Genomic DNA, 13,377 nt, shown 5'->3' with positions numbered 1-13,377 from the left:
TTTCAACCGGGGGAGAGGACCAGTCTTTGCTCAGGGGTATACAAGTAGCTGCGCTCCCCTGCTAACAACCTCCAAAGGAGCTCTCAAGAACTCTTTCTCTTTCCCAAATAATTGGATAATCTGCAGCCAAATGACATCTGACTTGATGCTCCTGGATGGGAGACAGTTCATCGAACAGAACAAAGGGAGCTTCCCCAGATGAAGCCCTGTGAAGATGCTGAGTGGCTGAGCAGATGAGAGTACCAATCAGCCACTGTCTGTCACCCATTAGCATTCACCAACCTTTCTGACTTGCTGTGGCTGACTGAGCACATGTGGTGTGAACGTGTCTGGTTTCTGAGGTATAGTCTGGACCAAGCCTGAGGACAAGGCGGTGGCTGCTATCTGAGGCTGAGTCTGGATTCCTGCTTGTGGTGGAGTCTAGGATGCAAAAAAAAAATAATAAAAAATAAATAAATTGTTGTAATCAAAGTTAGAATCAGGAGTTTAGATGTGGTCATTTGGGGATCACATCTGAAATAAGATAAAATACAGATAATACACTTCAACTCATCAGCACCTAAATTTGAGCCTTAACAATTCAAAACCATAGAGATAAACACCAGACCAGTTATTTTCATGTTCTTATTATTCTTTAAGTGGCTAAGATGTTCATCTGGAAATTCTGTGAAAATAAAAAACTGAAATAAAAAGAACCTGTAGCAACTGTATATTGAATAGGTCAGGTATTATGAGCAGCAAGGAAATCTGTGAGGCTCAAGAGCCCAAATTCCTGCATTTAAGCTGCAATGTGATGGCTCTCTGGGGACAGTCAGCCATGTGCCAGCACACACAGGCCCAGAACGAAACGCGGTTCTTCTCCTAGAGCTGGGGTGTCAGACTCATTTTCACTGGGGGCCACGTCAGCCTTGTGGTTGCCTTCAAAAGGCCAAATGTAATTTCGACTCCTTACCAGTTAAGGAGTAGTTACATTTATACAGTCCTAAAATTATTTCAGCCCTTTGAAGGCAACCGCAAGGCTGATGTGGCCCCCATTTTGAAAGAGAGTTTGACATCCTGTCCTAGAACATCAACTGTAATGCAAGATTTGGACAGGGGAAAAGTTCAGAAAAGCTATATTAAAGAGCAGGCTTTCCACTTCATAGATACTCTAAAGATTAAGCAGGGGAATTAGGATTTTCGCAAATGCCAAGGGCCTGTGGACCATGCCTTCTCACCCCAGGGCACACTCTGCTAAGGATACCTGGGTAGTCAAGGTGGAGAAGCACTGCTTGTGGACCATATTGTGCTGAAACCTATGGCTGTCACCTTACATAAAAACAAACTTAAAGGTCAATGTATAGGTCATGTAAGCATAAAAGGAAATTTCACTAGTAATAACTCTCTCAAAACCTTCACTTCTAAATGTTATGGTCACATTTTCCTTAGTGCAGGCATCTTCACATTACCGGTGCCTTTCAAGGACTACATTTGGGAGGTAGAATGTAAGAGTGGACATAAGAGTCTCAAAGTTCTGGAGTCAGAAGGCTGAGGTTTAAACACTACTTCTATTCTCAGGCAACTTGCTAAGTCTTCAAGGGCCTCAGTTTCACTATCTAGAAATGGGTTTTATCACTTGGTTCTTCTAGGGAAGGGGGGATTAAATGAAGTAAGTCATTTAAAGTACTTGATGTTGTGCCCAGTGCATAAAAAGTGCTCAGTGACAGCAACTATTATCATGATATCATAGGTATTTAAAAATGACTACATATACTATGCTATGTTCATTAAAGGTAAAAGGTACCATAAACAGAAAAGCACCCTGTTGTTTTACTACATAAAAACAGTACTGATGATTCATAATTTTGAATACCCCAGTCCCCCCAAAAACAGTTTTCTGCAACTGTGAAGCCTGATTTGGATGCATGTATGAAAAAGCTCAGGTATTTGTCACTAGCAGAGTGTCCATTCTATGCAGGCTGCAAGGCAAAGTAGTTAGAAGACACACTACACACCTGGAGTTTGAGGCTGCCTACGGGGAGCTGCACTGAGGTGACACTGGAGCCCTGGATGGACACTGGGAGCAGCAGCTGAGCAGTCTGTGTGGTCAGCAGAGCCTGAGGCTGGGCAACAACAGCAGGCGGTGCCTGTCCCTGGGAACTCACGTAGAACTGTGGGACGATGCTCTGCTGCTCTGCCTGGGCCACAGACACCTCTTGCTTGATCACCACAGCCTTTTTGGCAACAAGGGTCTGGCCACCTGTAGAGACAGGCTGGCCCACAGAATGGCTCGCTCCTGGGACAGGCTGCCTGGGGCTGGAGCAGTCAGTGAGTGAGGTCTCATCTTTGATGGAGGAACTGACGCTGCCATGCTTCTGCTCCAACTGGCTGATAGAATTAGCTGGGGCACCGGGCTGGGGTTCCAGTGGTCGCTGCTGCTGCTGCTGCTGCTGTTGCCCTCGTTTTTCAACCTCAAGTTGCATTTTCAAAACTTCCACGAGCTTCTGCTCTTGTTCCAGTTTCCTCTTTAGCTCTTCAATCTGCTTCTCTTTCTCCTGAAGCTTGCGATCCTTCTCAGCTGCATCCAGTTCCAGATTGGACAGAGTGCTGCTGGTGGGACTTAGGCTGTCTTCATTACCTGTTACTCTCAAAGGAGATGAACACAAGAACTGTGAAGGAGACATCATGGTCATAATCTCAGTGAACGTGTCTGCCATGTTTGTGTCCTCGGTGCTGAGACTGGACTGTTCGGAAGGAGACGGTGAGATCGGCAGAGGCGAGTTAACAGTTTCCACATGGGCTGCATTGCTGGTTCCAGTAGATGGCAGTTCTGCCTTGAAAGTGGAGCCTGAGCTAGTTACACAGTTTTGTAGTGAGGTAACTGGCAACGCCATGGTGACTTCTGGGTTACTGGTGATGATGGCAGATGTTGACACTGCCACAATGCCATCAGTAGCAACGCCATTGCTGTTCATTTCCTGGTATGGTTTCAGGCGTTCGATAAGGTTCGGTTTGGTGCCTGACACTGGAAGACCCCTTAACTTCAGTTCTGTCTTCAGTTCTGATACCTAGAAATACAAACAAATCAGCTCTCTTCTGGTATTAAAACTTTCTGAAAAACCCACAGGACAGTTTTATGACCAGGAATGGGGCCTACATCTGGTAGACAACTCTATATTATTGCATATCTGAAAGTGGGACAGTTCCTTTTTCCTTTTTAACACCCAAAAAAACACACACACGATAGAGCTGAAGACACTGAAAGGCCAGTAATAAATAACAAGGCAAGAATTTTTAGGAGTTAATTTCTGTTATGTCAAAGAAAAGATTTACTACTAGAAATGTTGATGACAGCAGCTCCATTTACTGAGTAATTACTATGTGCCAGACGCTGTTGGAAGTGCTTTATTCTTTCACTTAATCTTCACATGAGGTGTAGGTGTTATTATTACCATTTTAAAGATGAGGAAATCGAGGCAGAGAGAGGTTGAATCACCAGTCCAAGCTACCTTAGATAACAGAAGGCTCAGTTTGTTTAGAAACCCAGAAAGGCTGGCCCTGGAGGTCACATTCTTAACTGTCACATTTCCCCACTTCTCCCAACTTGGCAATGAGCAGGGGGAAAAAGTCTTCTTTGGAATCAGAAACAGGTGTGGTGGTGGCGCGTGGTATTATATACTCAATAAATGAGAGCTATTATTGGTCACTATAATGATACTGTAAAGTAAACTTAATGGATGTAAAAGGTAAGTGCCTCTATGAGGGTTATCATATTGTTGGTAAAGTTAAACATCTGCTGAAAACTACCTAGACAAACTTTCCAAACCATTCACATTTTTGTGGTACTCTCGTGGGTGAATAAACTCTACTTGGAATTATCACCTTTAAGTCATCCAGGCTGGACGGCAGAGGTCCTGGCTTTCTCATGGGAGCAGACATATTCTGTCTTGCTGTGTTAGGTATGGTGTTATTCAAAGCTGAATTCCCACTGTTGTTATTTTTGTCATTGAGAGGCCTTCAAAAGAAAAGGAAAATCAGAGTTTATAAGAAAATAATTTCTGGATTTGCTACTGCTTGTGCTAAAAATTTGACTGCTAACTTAGAAAGAGAAAAATACCATGGTCATGAATGGGAAGACACAGTCTGGTAAAGATGTTGATCTAATTAGGTCCCAATAAAAATCCCTGTAGGTCAGGGGTGTCCAACCTTTTGGCATCTCTAGGCCACACTGGAAGAGGAAGAGTTCTCCTTGGCCACACATTAAGTACACTGAGGCACGTGATCACAAAAAAATCTCCTAACTTTTTAAGTAAATTCATGATTTTGTGTTGGGCTTCACTCATAGCCACCCTGAGCCACATGTGGCTCATGGGCTGCAGGTTGGACACCCCTGCTTAGGTTTTGCTTGTTTGCTTGCTTGGTAGAAATTTACAAAACGGTTCTAAGCTTTATATGGAAATGCAAAGGGCCAAGAATGGCCATGGCATCCTTGAAGAAGAAAAACAAAGTGCAAAGCTGGGAGAGCCATACCACTAGATACCAACATTTATTAAAAAGCCAGTTATTCAGGTGGTGTGGTGCTGGTGTGAAGACAGAATAACAGACAAATGGGAGAGATCATAGAATACAGAAACAGACCCCCCCTTGCCACAAAGGTGACATGGCACTCCAGTTCCACTAAATGGTACTGGGCCAAACCAGATATTCATACAGGGAAAAACAGTGTTCCAGATTGACCCCTACTTCACATCATTCACCAAAACCTGAGTGTGAATTTTGAAAACAATACAGCTTTTAAAGAAAACTAGGATAATATCTTCATGGCCTTTGGATAGGAAAAGACTTCTTAAACAGGACACAAAAGCACTAGCTAAAAGGGACATCTTTAAGAGGGTGAAAAGTCAAGCCATAGGAGAAATAATATATTTTTCTCACAAAAGACTCATATCTACAATACATAAAGAAGTCTTGCAAATCAGTAAGAAAGATAGAAGACTCAAAGGGAAAGTCTTGAGTAAGCTAGTCACAAAAAAAGTATGAGGTGTGTCCAGAAGGTATCTAGGCATGTAATATGAAAAACAGACATTTACTGAAAAAGATACAAGATACAAGAAACATTATACAAAGGACAATGATGCCTCAGTCCTCTTCAAAGTAGACACCTTGGGACCTCACACAGCTCTCCCAGTCGCCATTGGTTGCCCTGTCCTATTTTCCTGACTCTCATCAATGGTCTAAAATCTCTTCCCTTTCAAAGGGGATTTTAGTTTTGGGAAAAGCCAGAAGTTGCAGGGCACCAAATCTGGGCTGTAGGGGGTCTGAGTCACCTGGGTGGTTTGATGTTTCACTAAAAAACTGCACGAGACATGATGCATGAACTCGTGCGTTGCTGTGATGAATCTGCCAATCACCAGTTGCCCATAGCTGCGGCCTTCTGAATCATCCAAATAGATATTGTGGAAGAATGTTCAAGCTTAATGCAAAATCTGATGCAGATGTGTTGCTCTACTTGCTTAGTCATTTTCAATGCGATGGCCACACAGACACAAGCTTACTCAATGGCGTCTACTGGCCCCACTGACTAGAACAGTGAAGTTGTCATTGTTCACACATGCGCATTCCAGTCCATTCTCCTTGGCTGCCAGGTTACATCGATGTCACACAAACTGCTCTCGTTATATTAACAAAGGCTGGACTTTTTCCAGATAGACCTCATATATCCAAATGATCAATAAATATATGAACAAAGCCTTAATCTCAACAGGTATGAGAAAAATGCAAATAAAAAGCACAACAAAAGAGCACTGCACATCCAGAAAGATTGCTGCTATATTATAGGCTGGTGATACCAACTACTTGGAACAGCCAGAACTCTCCCACACCCACAGCTGGTAGAACTGTGAATTGGCACAACCACTTTGGAGAACTTTCACAGTATCTACTAAACAAAAACCCACGCCTCTCTGCTGACCCATCAATTCTATTCCTACACAGATATCTGACAAAGACATACATTTGTCAGTCAAGAGATGCACACTAGGATATTTATTATGGCATTTTTCATAACAGCCCCAATTGGAAGCAATCCACCTGTCCATCAAGAGTATGGTGGATGGATAAATTATAGAACACTAGACAGCAATAAAAATGAACTGGTGCTATTTGCACCAATAAAGATGTATCTCACAAACATAATGATGAGCAAAAGAAGCCAGACACACAGGTGTATTGTAGAGCTGTATTTATACAATATTCAAAAGTAGGCAAAAGTAGTCTATGGGATAGAAGTCAGGGCAGTCACCAAGAAAGTGGCTGATGATGTTCCATTTCTTGATTTAGGTGGTTAAAGGGGGATGCTTACTTTGGCACCAATTTCACTTAGGATTTATGCATTTCTCTGTATGCTATACTTCATTTCTTAAAGATTATAAATGTTGGGTAGTACAAGAGTTAGGTGCTTTTGTACTGACTTCCTTAAATGCCTGTCCAGAAAAAACTGAGGTCCCCTCTAACTTCTTTTGATTGTGATACTCCTGGCCACAATGGTATTTCCTTTTCTCATGGCTGACACCTATTAAAGAAAGGTGATATGATGGCTGACACTGTACAGTCAATTCCACTGCAGCCTGAGGCTTTATCATCATATAAGCCTTGGTACTGAAGACAAAGAGACTCTGAATTCCCCACTCTGAACTAGGGACCTGAGGTGATGATGTACATGGGGTGAGGTCTATAGTGGGGGAAGCTTTCTCACGTGAGCATGTTTGAAGCCAGTTCTGGCCTTGTCAACAGCTAAATCTTTACATTTAGCTGAGTCTTTTTAAACCTGCTTTAAATTTTGTTGAAGTTAAATACCTGACATATTTGAAATGAAATGACAATTATTTTCTGTTATTCTCATTTCTAAAAACTCAACTTTTCCTATTTTTAAATTATGAAAACAATTTATTTAAATCAAAGTGTCTCAATTTTACATTTAATACTGTCCTTGCAAGAAGCCTTTTTATACACCTTTTCCCTAATCACTTTCCCTAGGAAATTTTAACACCATAATTATACCATATACCCGCCTATGTAATGCACAACTGTGCTTTATTAAGTAAAAAGCGTTAAGACTCCCCTCGACCAACTCTTGTTCTCTTATGAATGAGATCATCTCCTTGAGAATGCATGACTTCAATGAATTAGTCTATTCATGCTGTCATTTTGGTTGAGATTCTACAATACACTTGGTAACCATGATGAAGAGTTCAGTGTTTAATTTAACCTTTAAAATAAGAGAAATAAATTGATCGGTTTTTCCTGTAAATCAAGAGGAAAAAGTGGGTGATGAATGGGATCACTGTGTGGATGAGAAATCTGAAGTTGAGAGGGACGACCTGACCTACCCAGACCCTTAGCCAGTGTACGGCTGGCACAACACTGGGACTACAGCCCCGTGTCTTCAGGCTCTTGCTCCTTCCACAGCACCCAAGGGCTGCATTAGAAGAAAATCCCACTGTTGTCGGCATTACAGGACTTCCACATTTAGTTTCTTGTAATGGAATTTTGGTAAAAATAAAGTATGTTAGAAAACAGCATCCCCACTTTCAGGACCTGAAGTTAAACAGAACTGGTGTTCAGTCTTTGTGTTGTGAAATAATACTGAAAAATCAGTGATCTTTCCCCTTCCTGGCTCCTGTATCTTTTTGTGTGATGTTTTCCTTGGATGGGTTGGCTTGGCCACTTTAGTGGTGGGAATGTTTGAGGAGGAGAGGGGAACTGAAGCCTTGATGGAAAGACAGAGAACTGCTCAAGTTTAGAAACCCTGCACCTCAAATGTATTTCTCCCATCCATGAAGCTGGTCCTATGTAGTCAATTTATTTCATTACAGGAAAGACTATTTCATTAACAGCACAAAAAAAATCCTTTTATGGGGTTTCAGTTGAACTGTTTCCTCATCTGGGAATGTGGTCAATAATATCAAACCTCCTGGGGTAACTGTGCGGATGATGATGGTGTTAAGTGTTGAGCACACAGTGTGGGGCACCCCAATGAGCACACAAACGGGAGCCATCACTGCTGTTACCATCACGGTGCCCAAGGAGGGCGGCACAGTGGGGATGCCTCCTTGGAACCTGGACAAAGCTGTGAAGCAGTGGCTGTGTTTGATGCTCTTCCAGCTCTCCACATTCCCGGTCCCCTGCCAATGTCAACAACTTTCTCAGGCCTGCATGTTCTTAAAATAATAATATGCTACAAGATTCTTCCCTCCTTCATCTCTGTGCTCTGATACAGATTTAAGTGCTTTACAGGAAGGTCTGAATGACTAATTGGTCTAACCTTCCTCGACATATTTGGTTCTTGAAAGAAAACAGTGAATTGATAATCATTAGCATATGAGGAGATATTTCTTTTTATTTTTAAAATATGGAATGCTTCCTGAACTGGCATATTATCCTTGCACAGGGACCATGCTAATTGTCTCTGTATTATTCCAATTTTAGTACATGTGCTGCCAAAGCAAGTACAAGATATTTCTTAAAGAGAAGTTCTGAGTGAGTCTTAATTGTTTTCCACTCCTAGAAAACAGGGGCTCCCCACAGAAGAATGCTTAGCCTACATGTACAAAACAAGTGTCTATAACTCATGTGATTATAAATCAAGGGGCTTGATTACAGAGAATAATTTTTCCTTGTATGAGATTTTTTCTTTAGAAGTATCTTTTTTTTTAAAGATTTTATTTACTTATTTTTAGAGAGAGGGGAAGGGAAGGAGAAAGAGGGAGAAAAACATCAATGTGTGGTTGCCTCTCCAGCGCCCCTTACAGGAACCTGGTCTGCAACCCAAGCATGTACCCTGACTGGGAATTGAACTGGCAACCCTTTGGTTCATACCAGTGCTCAATCCACTGACCCATACCAGCCAGGGCCCTTGTATGAGATTTGATCTTTTTCTAGAATTTTTTTTCTCAAGTTGAATGTAAATATCCCTTTCTCCTAAAAAGTGAACAAAATGAAGGACAGGGGCTTTGCATTTTTATCTGTTTCTCAGAAAAAGCACATTGAGGATTTATTACATAATTAAAGTAAGCAATAGATGTCTTGCTATGGATTGAATCTCAGAGACTGTCAGAACTCACTCCCTCTGTCCCTCCCGATTGGGCTCAAACTTTGTAAACGTGTTTTTTCTTCATGGTTGTTGGTCACAAAGACCTTTTATTCATTGTCTTTTGGAATATCCATCCTGTTCCTTCATTTCCATTATCAGTGTCCTTTTATTTTCTTGCATCTACTTTACCACACAATTTCTAACTAGTTTTCCTATTTCCACATCCCCTTCAGTACTGGGGTCAAACTATTCTTCCCCGCATGTTGATTTCACCACGTCAGTGCAGCCCTCTGAAATATCTACCACCATCAAGATGAGAGTCATCCCAACTTCACATTCCTCCAGACACTGGCTCAACTCAATTCTGTCTTCCACTTTTCTTACAAATTAATCATATTCATTATTTAACAGGCCATTTTTCTCACCATCCAATAAATAGGCATTGCACGGTGTAATGCAATCACATCATTCCCCTCTGCTTGGAGGGGCCCTTCCCAAGTTTAAGGCCCTTTCCAACATAAATATCCTGCCTTTTTCATAAAACTTTTCTTGACTACTCCAGTTTTTATGGTCATGCTTTTTAAAACAAACTAACAAGTAAAAAACTTTATACTTCTGATACTTTTTTTCTTAGCATTTAATACTAGGCAAACCTTTCCTGGATAAGTAATTTTGAAAAGTCCCTTCTAACTTGAAAAATTCAGAACCTACTTTGGAGGACAAAAACTGGAGCAGCACACAGGCTATTTTCACTATGTTGACGTCAGACCCTGTATGCGGAGCTTTGGTGACAATAAAATGAAAACAGTCATTAAGCACAAATAAATCACAACATTCAACCTTCAATAACTAATGGGTCCTCATTATAAAACCACAGTAAAATCCACTTTAGAAGCCAGCACTGCCCCCAGCCCCAGCCCCAGCCCCAGCCCCAGCCCCAGCCCCCAGCCCCCAGCCCGTACTTGAGTGGTGCAGGCAGGATGGTCTGGTAGTTGTAGTGTTGCTGCTGTTGGCTCAGGATCTGTAGCTGCAGGAACAGCTGCTGCTGCTGGAGCAGGCGGGCGTAGTTGGAGTCCAGCTGCGGCTCGCTCTTCTCACCTTTTTGGTCTGGTGGAATGTACTGGTGGTACTTCAGCTTCTTTACCCGTGGTTTAGGGTCTTTGCATTTTTTGCTACGGTGTTTGTCATTCGGATTCTTAGGATGGCTTTGCTATTTGTGAGAAAAACAAAGTAAGAACATTTTTAAAGATGTCACCACATGTAATCTATTTTACTGTGCCTCAGTGATTTGAAATGAAAAAGCAATGCAGCTTCAGAATTGGTGGAGCCACTTTGGAAGGCAAGGTACCAAACACATTTCAAGAGCTAGGAAAACATATGCATGTACCCTTGACCAAGAAATCTTGTTCCTAAGAACTTATTTCTCCTGCTGCCTTGTTCCCTAAGACTAAGGGCAAGATGCTCAGCTTAGTATTATCCATTCAAATTCAACAAACATTAGCTTTGAGTTTTCTGTGTAGACATACTGCTAAGTGCTTACATATATTATCCCTGTGAAAAATAGGTCATATATTACATATATAAGAGAAAAAATTTAAAATATAGTTTACTATAATATTTTATAATCATTAAAATCAATAAAGAATATGCAAAGCCAAAAATGCTTGTAATGAGAATAAACCAGAATAAAAACTATGTATTTCTATGGTAAATATACACATAAAAATACTGAGTAATGTGAATGAGTTTTAAAATTTTTTTCAAAAATACATTTTTATTTTGAAAATGGGGTGTGAGACTCCCATCTTATGACTAAGAATCAGATGACTTTTTTCTGAGTTTTCTTTCTCCTCCATTTATAAGTTATCAGATCACTTTCTACTTTTAGTATTCATATTATAGTTTCATCTGAATAAAAAAGTCCATCAACAAAACAACAAGGTATGGGAAATTATTCCTAAGTTTCCTTAGGTAAAATACTCAATAAGAAGACTTTGAGAGCACTACATTAAATGTGGTTATTGTGATCCTGTTATATATGTTCATATTTGAAGGAGGAAATTTAAAAAGTAAAGAAGAAAATAAAAATCACCATATTCTACAGACCAGAAATCGTCACTATTCATATCCACTTTTTACCCATAGATATCCCCAAGGCAACTCCCTCACCTCTTGTATATCTCTGCCCAGATGTCACCTGCTCACCTTGCCCAACCACTTCAAAAAACAGACGCGTTTCCCTTGCCTCCTCATAGCCCCTGTTGTCACTTTATTCTTCACCGCCGGCCCACTCTGTGTGTTGTTGTCTGTTTACCTCCTGTTCCTAAGCAAGGTGGCGGTGCTTTGGGATGTTTTTATCACTGCTTTACTGACTCCTCGTACCCAGAACAGTGCCTGGCAATAGAAGGTGCTAGATAAATATCTGCTGAATAAATTAATGATGAATGTATATGCCATTAGAAATCACTTGAATTATCAGGCACTTACAAAAATTATGATGTCAGAAAATACCCTTGCCCACTTAAAATCCTCCTGTAATCTCATAATATTAATCAATTCACTGTTGCCTGCTTATGTTGGTATCAATAATATATTTTATTTTTTGTCTTTTCAAACTGAACACACCAATGAACGGGGTCTGGGTTACAGGGGTTTGTCTCTAACTGCTGCGTACCAGTAAAACACCTGGCCCAGCTGCAGTCAGGAAGGAACCTGATGACAAAGGAGGGGACATAAACTCAAGAACCAGTATTCCTCAGACCAAATCTGCTATTACCTATTAGCTGGTAGGCAACATGCTTATTCTCTCAGGAAGTGAGGGTGGGAAATAGCTTTCCTTATAGAAAAACCCAAAGAATTGTGGTCTGTTTCCTAATATGTACTTGTCCTTTCCTCCACTAGTATAGTCCCAGGGTTCCCTCCCCAACCCCTGAACCTCACATTCTTAAGCAATGCCTCTTGCCCTAGAACCGAAGCCCTCCTTAAAGACAGACACTAGCAAATAGCAGAATTTCAAAGATTAGGAGAGGCAAAGGACAAATTCACAGTATGTGCAGGGAAAGATGGGTTAGCATTCAAACCCTTTTTGTGCCATTAGTGGTGTATGCTTGGGGATGTGGGAAGAGGAGGTATGAGCTGATTTTATTGAAACAGTTGCCACTTGCCACCCTCTGGAATTTCTGGCTCTAATACTAAGTGATGGAAGACAGTGAAATATACTACTAGATGCCCTTGAAGCCACACAGACTCGACTCGGTCACATTGATAAAGAGAGCCAGGAGTGGGAAGAGAACCTTCTCCCAGGAAGGTTCCAAGGACAGGCCCAGGGACAGATGGAGATGAGGAATGCACCAGGCTATCTGCCTCTGAAGAGGTCTGCAATGGGTTAACTGAGAAGGCAGAAAAAAAGCTGGACTGGACTTCAGGAGATTGAGGTCCTTCCTGGTCTTATCACTTTTTTACTTCTTTGGGTCTCGGTCTCCTCATCTGGAAGGTGGATAGAGGGTTAGCTCATTCTCTAACATTCTTTCTTAGTTCTGAAAGTTTGAGATTTGTGTTCGGCCTGTTTTGGCAAAAGCCACATCTGAAATGATTAAAATTATTCTGCAGTTTATCTACCACCCACACTTTCTTTAGCAGTTCTAAGTATACTTTAAAAAACCTTAAAAAGGTACTATATATTAAACATTTTGATCTGTCCTGGGACTTATTCTAACTGAATTATTTTGACCAAGTACAATGCGAGAACACTGCCACAAATCTGCAGCTTACCTAAGAACAAACCAAGCTTCATCAGGCCAAATCTGCTAAACCAAAAGAAGCATTTGCTTCTATAAAACCTTTAACCTATCGTGTAATGTATCTGGAATACCACTGTGCTAAACCTGTGTAGAAAGTCCAAAATTCATCTTACCGCTAAAGGCATCTGTTTGTGAGGTTCAGGATTCCTGTGAGCTGTGTGAAAGCACCTCCGTCTCACCCTACTTCCCTTTGTTCTGCCCTTGTGGCCTGATGGGAGCAGAACTGGACACTGCTGAGACAGTGACCCCTACAACCTTTCTCACTGCCCCAACCATTTCTACAGACCACACGTGTGCTGTTCTGCGACTATAGCACAATAGGTCACGTGTTGAAGGTGGCAGTTGTAAATTTTAGGGCCTGGTCTAGCAAGTCCTCCCATCATTTTGTTTTCAAGGCTTCAGGCTAAAAGACAGGCTGGGCAACATGGACACGTGCCTTTGTCTTTCCCAGGGGGTGACAGACAACAGTCCCAAGTAAAGACACCCAAGCTAGTGAGCATGCAGGGT

At 41.4% G+C, this 13,377-nt stretch overlaps 1 protein-coding gene and 1 non-coding gene across 9 annotated transcripts in view; both read right to left on the bottom strand.

Moving 5' to 3' along the window:
* Positions 1–13,377, bottom strand: part of MRTFB (myocardin related transcription factor B) — a 200,080-nt gene that overhangs the window by 21,419 nt on the left and 165,284 nt on the right. For all 8 annotated transcript variants that reach the window (XR_006783476.1, XR_006783475.1, XR_006783477.1 and 5 more), the window contains 4 exons: positions 10,033–10,280; positions 3,862–3,994; positions 1,995–3,047; positions 283–420 (listed from right to left, as the gene is read on the bottom strand). Coding sequence is in view for 5 of the 8 variants with exons in the window: in XM_045819320.1 (XP_045675276.1) it covers positions 283–420; positions 1,995–3,047; positions 3,862–3,994; positions 10,033–10,280 (1,572 nt within the window). In the remaining 3 variants the exon portion in view is untranslated. The remainder of the gene's footprint in view (positions 1–282; positions 421–1,994; positions 3,048–3,861; positions 3,995–10,032; positions 10,281–13,377) is intronic.
* Positions 8,384–8,490, bottom strand: LOC123806529. The gene has a single exon (XR_006783498.1). It is a non-coding gene; the product is annotated as a U6 spliceosomal RNA (small nuclear RNA).

This window comes from Phyllostomus hastatus, unplaced genomic scaffold (assembly GCF_019186645.2).
Source record: "Phyllostomus hastatus isolate PE091 unplaced genomic scaffold, TTU_PhHast_1.1 phas_scaffold_385, whole genome shotgun sequence".
NCBI lineage: Eukaryota > Metazoa > Chordata > Mammalia > Chiroptera > Phyllostomidae > Phyllostomus > Phyllostomus hastatus.
The sequence above is the reverse complement of the archived record's forward strand: the minus strand, read 5'-3'. Positions and strand labels throughout refer to the sequence as shown.